The sequence below is a fragment of the Carassius auratus genome, chromosome 23, assembly GCF_003368295.1.
Source record: "Carassius auratus strain Wakin chromosome 23, ASM336829v1, whole genome shotgun sequence".
In the NCBI taxonomy this organism is placed as follows: Eukaryota; Metazoa; Chordata; class Actinopteri; order Cypriniformes; family Cyprinidae; genus Carassius; species Carassius auratus.
In genome coordinates this window covers 1,245,959-1,260,261 of record NC_039265.1, presented here as the reverse complement: position 1 = coordinate 1,260,261, position 14,303 = coordinate 1,245,959, and the positions used below count along the sequence as shown (strand labels likewise).

The following is a 14,303-nucleotide window of genomic DNA, read 5'->3' as shown; positions in this document are numbered from 1 at the left end:
TATATTATGTAAATAAAATATTTTATTTTGGATGCGATTAATCATTTGACAGCACTAAATATATGAATAATACACAAAAAAATCTATATTTTTTTTTTTAGAAAAATTAGAAATGCAAAAAAGTCTACATTAACATGATTTAATCTAATACAGTAACTTAATTTCTGGATTGTGGTGAATAATGCTAAAACAGGCTTCTTTTTCTTCATGCAAAATTAAACTCATCATTTTTCCTAAGATTTTTGTGTTGAAATATGACCTAGACCTGTTTTCTTGAGATTGGCTTCAGAGCTCAAAGTGAATCATTTAAGAGGGAGGTTCTTCTCTGAGGTGAGCAGGATTTCATCTCTGTCAGAAGTCAGTCATACAGGAAGTGGAAGGCAAATCTGCCAGCTTTCCACACTGTTCAACAGAAATGTGACCCAGTTACTCAGCCTCTTTAATAGACACCCGCTGACGTCAGGAGGAACCAGTTCCCTGCCCAAAAGACCAATATGCATTTCCAAAAAATGATCCTGGCTGAATTATGCTGGGGTACCAGTTTAACCATAATGATCACCAGTGAAAAGTGAAGAAGGTTTAGTTTAGCTGGCTTAATATGAAACAGCAGGCTCTTACTGGTTGAGTAGCTTGAGCAGACCAGTTTTTACTTAATTCTTAAGTTACTCGGCTTATTATAGTATTTATTCATATTTTAAATTAGTTTTTCATTTTTATATTTTCAGTTTTCATTTAAATTTTACTTAAAATTTACTTTGTGCTTTGTTTTCTATATTTATCAATAAAAGTATATATTTGTATTTAATTTGTGTTTTTGTTTGAAGAATATTAGCACTTCAACCATTTTTTCACTAATATTTGTCCTTTATTTTATTTCAAGTAATGAAGCCAGTTTTAGTTAACACTATCGACACTGGCACATGCTCATGGTTAAATGAACATGCACTCAGCTGCAGTTTGAACTTACTCGTGCTTTATTGCACAGTGATGTGTCAGATCTTTTGATGAATGTATGGTCAGCTGGAGCAGCTGTTTGTGTTGGTCTTCTCAGAGAAATGAGTGTATGATGCTGAGTGCTTGAGGGCGCTGTCTGTCTGATAGATTGACTGGTGAGTGGTATCAATGCATCTCTTGTGCTTGAGGATGAGATAAACGATTTGAAGCACACACTGCTGTTGTGTTTAATTGAGGAAATGCATGTAATGTGAGGAAATCATCGCTTAGATGAGTGTGTTTCCTGCTCTGATGTGTGTGTGCAGGTGTTTCGATGGAGCTGTGGAGGAGTGGAGGCAGTTTCACTGTGATATGAACGATCTCTCGCAGTGGCTGAGTGACACTGAACAGGTCCTGGCTGACGGGATCGGACCAGACGGAGAACTGGACCTGGACCGCGCTCGTGCACACCAACAGGTCAGACGCAGGGTCAAGGGTCACAGATCCAGTCTGTTATGATCTGCTTCATAATCACATCGTGGTTATTGATCTGCTATAATTATGCATTATTACTGCATAATAATACAGCTGCACATCACAGGAATAAATTAAAGTTTAACTTGTATTCACATAGAATATACCTGTTTTAATTTATAATAATATTTCACAATACTACTGTTTTTTTTAATTGTATTTTTTGATCAGATGAATAGTGAGCATAAGAAACATTACCTCAAAAATTTGAACAATAGTGAGTGCAAGTTACAAACATGTTAAATATGAATTTCTTCAGTGAGTTTTTACAAATCCTTGATAAGCCTCTCATGGGAACATTTCCATTATGGTCAAATTTGTCAGTGGATATGCAAATCATGACAGACATTTCGTGACAGATTTAAATACATACGTCATTTACATTAGCAAGGGTAATTTATTTCAATTCAGTTATGCTTTTTATGTACATTTGCTTCCTTGCAAATAATTTTAGCGCTTACAGGCACACAATCTTGAGTTCAGAGCTGGAATACATTTCAGTCTTCAACATGCATTAATGTCAATGTAAATGTCAACCAAATTTCATAATCAGAACAGAAAAAAAAATCACCAAACATAATTAAAGAGGAGAGTAATCATTAATCATGAATGTTAATAGAGATCAGTGATCATTCTGTGAGATGCTTATTGATAATTATATGATAAAGTCACTTTCAACTCACAATTAATTGTATAAATGAAAGATGATTTCCATTATATGAGCAAAATAAACTGCCAGTGTTAGCTCGACTGATGTGACATGAGTGTGTTGAAGAGTCACAGTCATCTCCTTCAATTAACACCAGGACATTCGTCACTAGACTCGTGTGTGCTTAAGTGTCTCTCACAGTCTGGCAGAGAAAGTGTGTGTGTGTGAAGTGCTGAAAGAGGGCGAGTTGAATGTGAAATTGTCCTCATACAAATTAGGGTCAGATGCATTTCTTGCCCTCATTTGCATTCGAAGATAAGTGGCAGCTTCCTGTTCGTGACGGGTCATGTGTCCATTAACCCTATGTGTGTGTGTGTGTGTAGGACCTGGAGGAGGGTCTGGCCTCTCATCGCTCTGTGCTGGCGGTTCTGATCCCGTCTGGAGAGCACATCATCGGTCAGGTGTCGTCGCCTGACGCCGCTCTGCTGCAGGAGAAGCTGGACGCTCTGAGCCGCCGCTGGACACACATCGAGAGCGAAGTGTGTGAGCGCCAGCACAGGTGAGATGCACCGCAGCACAGACTCACAGAGCAGTGTGTGTGTGTGTGCTAAACGCTGTTTGTGCAGGCTGATGGGTGAGGATCCGGCCGTGATGGATGTTCTTCAGAGGACCGCTGCTCTGGCTCAGTGGCTGCAGCACACAGAGGTCGCAGTGGACATGCTGCCGGTCTCAGCCTCCGACGACAGCCTCAGAGAGCTGAAGGTTCGACACACACGCACACACACACACACACACACACGCACACACACACACGCACGCACGCACGCACGCACACACACACACACACACACACACTCACACACACACGCACACACACTTGCATCATCAACTAACTGCATTGATGGTATTCAAGAAAAGAAGAGCTTACACTGTAGTTTAGTGAGCTGTTCTCACTAGTAACTTATTATAATAAGCCTATTATTAAAATATTGGCTGTTAATTAGTGCTAATAAACCCCCCCCCCCCCCCCCAAAAAAAAAAAAATGTGTTTCTGAGTTCATTCTTTCGAGTTTCTCTATGCATAATTTCATAGATATGTGGCTATATTTAACCACCGGTTCACCTAAAACTCTTACACTATCTGTAGTTAAATGGCATGGTTTGATATAGTGCTCAGGTAAATTTGATCTAAGTAAATGTTAAACTTTTGAAATTCAGAAAAAAAAGAACCACATATTGATGAATCAATACATGAAAATTATGTATCTGTGTCCTGTTATTTATCCTTTGGTACGCATTTCAGAAAAAAAAAATGGTTAGAATTCAGGTGTAATTGCAAATAGAGATTAATCCTGATTAATCCACTGAAAATTCTGATTAATTTGATTAAAAATTTTAATCATTTGACAGCCCTAATATATATATATTCATTACTTATTATTGTTCATTTATTATTAATATTATTTTTGCTTTTACAATATGTTTTCTATAATTTTTATTTGTTACATTTGACAGTGTTACTTTTTAATTTCAGTTTAGTTTTAGTTTCAGCAGTTTTTGTGTCATGGACACGTTTTTATTTTTCATTTCTATTTTAGGAGCTTTATGTTCTGTAGTTAGTTAGTTGAGGTCTTAATGAATCATTTTCAGAATTATTTAAATGGACTTTTAATTTAAGATGTACTGTTAAAACTTAAAACAAGCCAGAGAAACTGTCCACTATTGAACTATTTAACTTCAGTTTTAGTTTAGGTTATTATTATTGCTGTTGTTGTTCGAGTAGTTAGTCAGAAACTCAAGCACACATTTCTCCCACTGTTTGGTCTCTTAGTCTCCATTTTTCAGTGTCACGTGATCCTTCAGAAATCAAAAATGCTGATTTAATACTCCAGAAACATTCTTACTTACATCTTATCACATCTTAAGATTCTCCATGTCTTTGAAGTTCAAAAGAACAGCATTTATTTGAAATAAAAATGTCAATTAAAAGTATCTACTGTCACTTCTGAAAAATGGAGTGGGCCCCGAATAAAAGCTCCTAAAAAAAGAAAGAATGTTAGTGTGTATATATACTGTAAATGAAACTATTAACACCAAAATATCCTCTGATTTAAAAGCTCAAAAAAGTTATTTTAATTATAAATTCATTTAAAACTGCAGATAGTGCCTCAGAACCTCTGCTTTAACCCTTTAACCCCCCCCTCTCTCTCTCTCTCTCTCTCTCTATCTATCTCTCTCTGTCTCTCTCTCTCTCTCTCTCTATCTCTCTCTCTCTCTCTCTCTCTCAGGCCTTGACGGAGGAGATGGATGGGCAGAATGAGACTCTTTCCTGGCTAAATAAAACCGGCTCTCAGATCTTGTCAAACTCCAGCCTGAGTCGTCAGGACAGAGACGCTCATATGAATCAAATCAGGCAGATCAACATCAGCTGGAGTAAAGTACGAGCACACGAGCACAACACACTCTCTTTCTACCTGTTATTTTAATGTCACCCTCACGTTCTCACGTCTTCATGACTGTCAAAGGAGACGCTGCAGTGAGGACAGGTTTGTAGGCCGACCTGGACGCACCATCAGCCGACAGAAAGACAGGATTTTTATATTTAGAATAAGCCACTTGTTAGCTAACAAGACGAGTAAAAGGCTCATCCTGCGCTCTGTCACTACTGCTGGATGTGAATGACGTGTGTGTGTGTGTGTGAAGGTGAGTCGCGAGCTGCTGGATAAGCTGCGTGAGGTGGAGGGTCGTCTGCAGACACACACACCGCTGCAGGACGAGAGGTACGGCCAGTTTCAGGAGCGCATGGAGCGACTGGGAGACTGGGTTTACATCAGCAGCCAGTCTCTGAGCCACGTCACACCCACTGAGAGACAGGTCAGACCCCCACACCACAAACATTTGGAAATCATTTAAAAGATTGGGGGATCAGTAAACGATCAATGGCTTACTGTGTGAATAATACACCCTCTAGTTATGAGTCTGCCATCAGTTTCTACCCAGCTCTGTCTGTGAAGTGTCTAGTCTGTTATGTGTTGGTCTAGTTGATCCCAGTGCATTCAGGATCTCTGACTGATACTGATGTGTGTTTGTGTAGCTTCTGGAAATGTCCATGCGCGAGCAGAAGCGGGAGCTGGAGGAGCTGTTGTCCTGCTCCATCGAGCTCCAGAGGAAACAGCTGCTTTTAGCACAGGAGAAGGTTTGTGTCATCCAGGGAGAAGTAGAACATGTGCCGTGCTTCAGTTCATTTCCTTTTTATCATTAACAGTGCCAAAACAGTAACGAAAAGTCATGAATTTGACCTTAAATGAACTGAGCTTCACACTCGTGTGATAGATATCAAGAGACTTCCTCTTTTACATTCTCACTTCAGTTTTTGATTTAGTAGATTAGTTGTTTTTATGAGTTTTTCCATATAGTTAGTCTGTGTAGTTTTTATATATTTTGGTTTTTATTATTAATTTAGTAATTTTATTATATTAATTAGTTTTATTTTATTTAATTTTATGTATTTTGCTACATGTCGCTTTGGAAACTAGCTGCAGTAAACTGTATTTCATTGTATTTATTTTGTCAGTTGACATGTGTTGTTTAACTACGAGTGTTTCTTGATCATTTTAGTTAAACAGTAGTTAAGCTGGCTTACACCGACACAAAAGCTTTTCGTAGGCAGTTTGTGTGTTCATACAGTGCATGATAAAGATTGTGAAGTCAAACAGAATTGACATTATTTACTGTAGGAGTCATTCTTTTCAGACATCGGTGATGGTGTTCATCAAACCACACCAAATGCAGGCGTAGAGATTCACTTCTGTTATTCTCTGTCACTTAGCAAAATACTCTCTTCATGAGTGTCACCACATCCTAGTTTTTTTTTTTTTTTAAAGCAGCGGTTTGAAGCATGTGATCAAAAAATGCAAATCATGCTGGTTTGCCAGCTTTCTTCACAGTGCGAAGGAAAAGAGATTAGAGTGGTCCAGAAAAACAAAAAATGTTTGCATTAGTGTTCAGATTGAGTTATTTGCTCCAAATATGTATCTTGGTGTGAACCGACCATTACACTATAGTCAAGCCAAAGATTAATCAGACACCTGATAGCATTTTTAATATTTTTATACCAGTGGGTGCAGGACACTGTGACGTATTACAGCCAAACATTCTTCATACAGTAGACTACCAGTAAAATCTGGGACCAAAAAATATTCAGACACTTTATCTTTAATTGCTAATGCTATCTTTCTACACCACTGACTGAGCAAAATTAAGCATCAGTTGGTGATCAGTTGACCTACACTGGCATTATCTAATCATGTCCTTAAATTTAACAGCTGACAGCTATTCAACTCGATTCATTTGTGAGACGGATGGATGGCATTATCTAGATCAATTAGCTCTGACACCGTTTAACTCTGACTTCTTGTCATGTTTTATTACCATTTTCTAAACTATAGCGAATAAACTGTGATCATGTGACGGAGTGTCTTGACTTTCACTGAAAAGCCTGTCCTTTCCCATCTACTGGAAGTGTACACACTGTTACACAGTTCTTGTTGATGAATAGAGAGATGGTGTGTTTGTGTGTTTGTAGAGTAAAATCGAACAGCTGGCTGCAGATTGGAAAGCTCTGGACGCCAGACTGAAGGAGACGCCACAGGAGCCTCTTTCTCCATGGACTCAACAAGTGTGTCAGCAGCCGTTCACAGGTGAGCGCGGTACAGACAGGTGAAGCGGACTCTCACGCTGCTCTCCCGAGTGTTTACCGTGTGTGTGTGTGTGTGTCTCAGCGAGCGTGCCGTCTGCGGTGCACATGGTCAGTCTGATGAGCGAGGAGCGGCGTCCCGGTCCAGAGCAGGTGGGCCCCGGGGACCTCCACCAGACGGCCACAGAGCTGGCAGACTGGCTGCTCCTCATCCACCAGATGCTCAAATCCAACATCGTCACGGTGGGAGACAAAGAGGAGATCCACACCACCATCGGCCGGCTGCAGGTCAGACACCGGAGACCCTGTTTGAGGAGGTTTGGCACAGAGTTATGATTCAGACCCCTGCCTGAGCAGCTAGGTGTTGTGTTGTGATTGTAGGTGACTAAAGGAGATCTGGAGCAGAGACATCCACAGCTGGAAAACATCATCACTCTGGCGCAAAACATCAAGAACAAAACCTCCAACCTCGACGTGCGCACCTCCATCTCTGAGAAACGTGAGCAGATCTTCATCATCATCTTCAGCTGAATTGTCTTCAGTCTGAATCCTGCTTTCAGTATTCTTCTTAGTCTTATATTCAGTGTAAATGTGGCTTTGACTTAGGGCAGGGGAGTCAAACTGAGGGCCGGACCAGAGAAAATGTCCCCTTGTGCGGGCCGAATTACCTTTTGTTTAACCCTAGTTTGCTCACAATTACATTAATATTAACCACAATACAATTTACAAGAAAAAAAAAACTAAAAATCCAAATCTTAAAAAAAACTTTTTTTATAAGATGATGCTAGGTTATTTTAGGGGTGTGCAATATTGACACAAAATGTATATATATGTGACCAAATGTAACAAGGAAATGATTGTGTCTGTTTGGAAAGAAATCTGTGAAAAACGTAATTAAATTTGGCCTTGAATCACATCACACAAACACACACACACAGTTTCAAAGTGCTCTGAATTTTCCACATTCCTCCTCTCTGTTTAAATGATTCAGTTTCAGGTGCTCTTTACAGTTACTCTTTACAAAAGATGAGTGTCCATTTAAGAGACCAATGAAAACATTTCAGTGTCAAACTCAAACACAATTATTTAGCCTCATAATTATCTCACAATGTTGAAATTTTGATGCATCATTTATTACTTATCTTTTTGCCTTGCCATCAGTTGTGTCTTTTATTTGCAGTATGTACTGTAACCGTTAATCTGTGAGACAAATCAGTTTTATACATCAAACTCAGCATTACACTGAAAACAGGAATTGATGAGTTTAAAGAATTTTTCTAATGAATATCTCTACTGCTTCTCTACATTCACGTTAATTCATTGTCATTTCCATCACCACACACATTTTTTTAATAAATATTTTAAAATATCTCATCATTCATTTTTAAATAGCCTGTCTGCACTTCCGGGTCAAATGTCTTCTTTTGGACATGTTTCAAAATCACCAGAGTAATTGCCACCCAAGCATCAGTTAGAATGCAGTTATCATCACATTATCCTCATGCATCGCTTTGAAAGGTGCATGTTAGGTGTCCTGAGACGTAATATCCACATAAATCAATGAGCAATTTGTTCCGCCCTAATCTTAAGTATTAATCTTCTAAATCTTTCTTGTGAATCTTAATCATTTTTGATCATCATCCTAGTCTAAACTAATCTGCAACTTTTTGTCCCTTTAGATGTTATATCCATTCTTTAATGCATTAAATATATTAATTGTTAGAGTTTTTAAAGTGGTTGTTTTTAAGTACCGAAGGCTTTGAGAAATTGGCTATTGTTTTATAAAAATAAACAAAAGAACAAAAGTGAACACGAGCGGTGGTTCTGATGAATAAACTGAGGACGTGTATTAATGGAGAAGCATGTGGAAGGCATCTGTTGTGTGAGATAGTGAGACTCATTCCTCTCTTTCTGCTGTGTGTCAGTGGAGAAGGTCCGCAGCCAATGGGACGGCACACAGCACGGCGTGGAGGCGCGGCTTCTGCAGCTGGAGTGCATGATTGGCCACAGCGACCAATGGGAGGAGCAGAGGAACAATCTGAAGGTTCTGATTGGTCAAAATGAGATGCGTCTAAACAACCTGCTGCAGCTGAACCGGGAGCCGCTCACCAAACAGATCAGTGACAACAAGGTGAGATGTTGACCTTTGACCTGTGTGACCTCTGAGTGTGACCTTTCACTGAGTAAGAATCATGTGAAAAGATTTGCTGCTCTTCCAGTAAAACATCATTTTCATAAGTCTCAAGACTTGGTCTCAGCTCCTGAAATCTTTGTCTTAACCTCGTTGGGAGTTGCAGACAAATGCACTTTCCAACAAATAAATAATGTTTTCGATTTATTTGATGACACTGGAATCTGATACGGTGTGATTTGTAGTCGAGCGAAGAGAAGAATTAAATTTTTGCACTTTTTGTCATTTAATTACTTTTGGAAGTGACCGTATTAACATCATCTGAATCTTAGCACTACATGTTTCCTTACAGATATTTGCACAGTCTTTCACTAAAGTGGCTATTAAAGTGAAGAACAAACACTCATGGTTTGTTTTGTCAGGGAGTGACAGAATTAAATTGCCTTATTTAATTAAAAGTCCAGAGTGGCCTTGTAAGGTACATGTTCCAATTAAGCCCCCTATGATTTTTTTCAATGAAAAAGCTTCAATTTTTTTATTAAACAAACACTTCAGATGTGATTCTTTTTTAATAATCATCCAACCTAATTAAAGAACTGTCAAATGGATTACATTTTAAAGGAGTAGTTCACCAAAAATGAAAATTTGCTGAAAACGTTGCTCATCATGAGGTCATTCAAGATGCAGATGAGTTTGTTTCTTCATCAGATTTGGAGACTTGTAGCATTACATCACTTGCTCACTGATGGATCCTCTGCAGTGAATGGGTGCCGTCAGAATGAGAGTCCAAACAGCTGATAAAAACATCACAATAATCCACAAATAATCCACACTAGAGCCCAACCGATATGGGTTTATTGGGCCAATAATGATATTTGGGAGTAAAAAAAGGCAGATATAGATATATCGGCCGATATTTTTTGTGCATATTATATTTTTTGTGTATATTATACTTGTTCAACGGATCACAAATCTCATGGTTTGGATCACATTACAGTTTTTTGACCCATGGATCAGATCATTTTTTCAGATCAGTAAGAAAAAAAAAAAAAGAAGAGACAAGTGAACAGCCAGTAAAAATAACAACAAATACACAAATTAAAAGCATAAATAAATACAAAACAGTGTCACAAATAAAATAAAATTTATTGTATTCAAATACAGAAATGTACTATTTAAGGAAAATAACACTGCATAGTGTATACTCTATAAATCAAATATAGATTTTTAATCACAGCTGTTTTGTTGTTTGATGATCATTAATGACAGCAGCAGTATTTATAGGCTGCTGTCCCTTTAAGACCTGATGCACGGATCTAATATAATTATACAAATCTCATCCCATTTCTTTCTCAGCTGTTTTCATTTACTTGAGACGTAACTGACTGCGTTTACCTGAATGAATGTCCAGATGGGTATTGTGTCATAGTTTTATGTGTATATGTCTGTTCAGAGGATTCAGTTCAGTCTTAGTTCGCATGAGTAACGAATCGAGTTCCCTTTTCCCTCTGGAATTGTTTAAAATTCACTTGCGTGTATAAAAATGAACAAATTAAAAACTTGATACTCTACAGTGATAAAATGATACTTTATTAGGGTTAAATATTGCAATTAATCCGCTGATCACGTGCATGCCGAACCGCGGGGCTTGGTGCATTCGGATCACGGGTCAATAACGATCCGTTTAACGTCTAGTACAGTACCAGTCAAAGGTTTTTTTTACTTTTTACCGGTACTATATATAGAATACAGTATATACAGTATGAGTCTGACATCAGTGCACTAAACAGTAAAGTTGAATTTTATTAATAATAAAAGTTAATACCAGTGGTATATTTGCCCATATCAATATATCGGCAACAGGCTCATATCGGCCGATAATATCGGCAAAACGATATATTGGGCGGGCTCTAATCCACACCACTCCAATCCATCAGTTAATGTCTTGTGAAGCCAAAAGCTGCATGTTTGTAAGAAACATTATCCATCATTAAGATGTTTTTAACATCAAACCATTGCTTCTGTCTGAAATATGAGTCCATAATCCATAACAACGCCATATTTCGTTGTCAATGCAGCAAGCTCCTCTTATTTGTAGGCGTTATCATCCCTATTCGTTTGATGTCACTTTAATTTATTTTCTCATCATGCTCCGTTTCTCCCCACAATATAGCTGAAGTTCATTAATTCAAGAATGAGTTCTGAGCACAGGAAATTCAGTGCATGTGGTTTTATATGGGGTTTGATGTGTTTATAGCTTTGTGGGCTTGTTAAGAAAAAAAAATAGATCTGCTCCTATTAAACTCACTTGACAAAAGAGTCATCTTTCTGGATTATAATTAGAGACAGAGCATGAAATCTTTTTGTGGCTCAAGAAGCTTTCCATTTCCTTTGGTTGTCAATAGCTCGCTACAGATATTATTAAGTTCCAGTGTTCAAATACAGATGATTGCTTCTAAGTACCAAGCAAGTGAATCATATGAGTTCGGCATTTGCTTCATTTATTTTTAAAATGTATTCATGTTTTAGTTTTAAAATTCCCGTCAGTATTCAGGCAGATTCTTTGGGCGGCTGATCAAGCTCAGCAGATTACAGATGCAAACATTATTAGGGTTACTTCACGTTCATTTGAACTCAATGGAGAGCAACAACTTTTGAAGAAATTGATTTGCTTTCTGCAGGTTGTAGATCACTAGAGCTGAAAAATCCTGAAAATCAATGATTAAAAAACACATTTCATTATCGTTGAGTTAGATATGTGCGCTATGGCGTAAACCCAGCTTGTCCAAATCATGTGAGTTCTTCATAAGCTTCTAAGCATTGAGTTTGATGGGGGCAGGAGGATGCATCGTGCTTAGACATATTGATGTTTATCCCATTTCCTGACATATTCTTATCTGTAAATGTGCAAGATTGAAAGACATGCAAGTATTTACAGTGAGAACATTCACTTTAACAGAGTGCAAATGAAATGACTGAAATATCCATGTTGATGTAAAATTAGCAGTTTGAACATCAAATTTAGTTAATAAAAGAGGGCTTCTCATCAATTTCTAAATTAATTGAAGAAATGATAGTCAAATGAACCAATACAATAAATCATTTAATATTAGTCTTGTAGACTGTTCTTCAGATTATTTCTAATACTCTACAGTTTGGTAGTGTAATTATGCTTCAACAATGTCATGTCAATAAATACTACTATAATAATTATCATTAAACAATTAATATGCTACCATATAATTGTTTTTATAAATATTGTGACAATGAATGCTAACAACTATTCAAATTAGAATATTGTAGTATTAAATACTACTATAATTATGCTTTTCCTAATATATTACTTCAATAAATGCTAATCAACTCTATTTTAATTATACTTCTACAAATATTTTGGAAACAAATTCTAACAAATACTCAAATTTTGTGAGTAAGTACTATTTGAATTATGCTTTCATTCATATTTTAATGAATGCCAATAAATATGAATGTGATGATTTTGCTCTAGTGTTCTAAATTATTTTAATTTGACAAATATTTTGGAAATAAATGCAAATGAATATATTATTTTGATGATATATCATATAATGATACTTTCATAAAAAATATTGCAATAAATACTAACAAATACTACTGTAATAATATTTCACTGTTAAATAGTACACATAAAAATCAGAAAGATTATTACAGCACTAATGTTAATTAAATATTTATGTATTTAGCTTCTATTTTAAAAGAGTTTGTATTCCTTTATATAATCCACATAACAATATATGTAAGATATTCACTGAACTGAAGAAATGATTGTCAGATTAAACATTGCATTAAATCATGAATGAATGAGATTTGATATTGCTTGTGCAGACTCTTCTTAAGAACATCTCTAGGGAGTCGTGCACCTAATATGCACAGGTGTAACTGTGGCTTTTGAATTAATTCACACACACACACACACACACACACCCACACACACACACTACTGAGACGTACCTGTAGGGGATGCTAGAGTCATAATTTCACTGCCTTATTGTTTGGTATTCATATATTATTTAAATGTTTTAAACATGAGTAGATATTTCAGTGTCTGCCTTAGGTTAGAAATACAGATTTTAAGGTTGTTGACACTGTTTTTCTGAAGGTAAAGTTACTCTCTGCGCGTGAAGCAAACATCATCTGACTTCTGTAGCGACTGCACTCTCTTTGTCATCGGTTTAGGTGGTAGCTTCATGTATTCATTTCTTTTTGTTGTCAGGCGTTCCTGCAGGAGCTCAGTCGAGGACAGGAGAGCGTGACGTCCTTTAATGAACTGTCCAATCAGCTTCTGCAGGAATACGCCTCTGATGACACGCGCAAGGTCAAAGAGGTCATGGACAGAGTCAACACGGCGTGGAACAGCGTCAACAACAGGTGTGTGCATGTGTATTTATGAGTGTCTATATGTCATAAACACACTCAATCACACTAATGTTCAGCATGTACAGATATTACACACACTTCTCCACATGAAGATCATCTTTACATCTCCCTCCATAAATGTTATTACTGTGGCATGTAATAAAAACTGTTGTTATTATGTTTCCTAAATATTGCAGTAATATATGCTACCATCATAAATATTACAGTTATTCTTGCTTTTATGAATTTTGCAGAAATGTCATCATGATCATATCGTGGTAATAAATACTACAGCCATAACTGTGCTCTTAAGAATATTTCAGATATAAATACTACCATAATCATATTGAATGTATATTACCAGAATTATGCTGTCATGAAATACTACCATTCTAGTTTAGTAATGCATTGAATCATCATTATGCATTATGATATATGATATTGTCATAATAAATACTGCCATAAAATGTAAATAATACTTCACCCTAATTATTCTCACAAACTACTACGGTAAAAATAATTTGGTAATTATATCGTAATTATACTTTCATGAATAAAGTAAATAAATGTTTATAATACAGTCATCATAAAATTGCTATAATAAATACTACATTAACAATGTTGAATTATTATGCTCTCACAAAATACTGCTGTAAGAATAATTTGGGAATAAATTGTTTTCACAAATATTTTGTAAATGCTAATAAATGCTGAATACTCAAGTGTTCTGATATTAAATACTATTCAGATGCTTTTATGCTTTTATTAATATAATTTCAATAAATGCTAACAAATACTACTGCAGTAGTATTGCTGTATTAAATACTATTTTGGTTATATATTGGTAATACACAATGTTTGTGAAATTAAATGCTACTATAATTATACTTTCATAAATACTACTGTAATAGCTGCTCTATTAGATACTACCTTGATTGTGCTTTTATAAATACCATGTAAAGAAC

General features: G+C 36.6%; 1 protein-coding gene across 8 annotated transcripts in view; it reads left to right on the top strand.

Annotated features, from left to right (window-relative positions):
- The window catches only part of utrn (utrophin), a 194,496-nt gene that overhangs the window by 72,044 nt on the left and 108,149 nt on the right, over window positions 1-14,303 (top strand). For all 8 annotated transcript variants that reach the window (XM_026199164.1, XM_026199166.1, XM_026199167.1 and 5 more), the window contains 11 exons: window positions 1,260-1,410; window positions 2,500-2,675; window positions 2,743-2,878; window positions 4,405-4,554; window positions 4,820-4,990; window positions 5,211-5,312; window positions 6,702-6,816; window positions 6,898-7,100; window positions 7,194-7,311; window positions 8,738-8,943; window positions 13,196-13,350. In XM_026199164.1, the coding sequence (XP_026054949.1) occupies window positions 1,260-1,410; window positions 2,500-2,675; window positions 2,743-2,878; window positions 4,405-4,554; window positions 4,820-4,990; window positions 5,211-5,312; window positions 6,702-6,816; window positions 6,898-7,100; window positions 7,194-7,311; window positions 8,738-8,943; window positions 13,196-13,350 (1,683 nt within the window). The remainder of the gene's footprint in view (window positions 1-1,259; window positions 1,411-2,499; window positions 2,676-2,742; window positions 2,879-4,404; window positions 4,555-4,819; window positions 4,991-5,210; window positions 5,313-6,701; window positions 6,817-6,897; window positions 7,101-7,193; window positions 7,312-8,737; window positions 8,944-13,195; window positions 13,351-14,303) is intronic.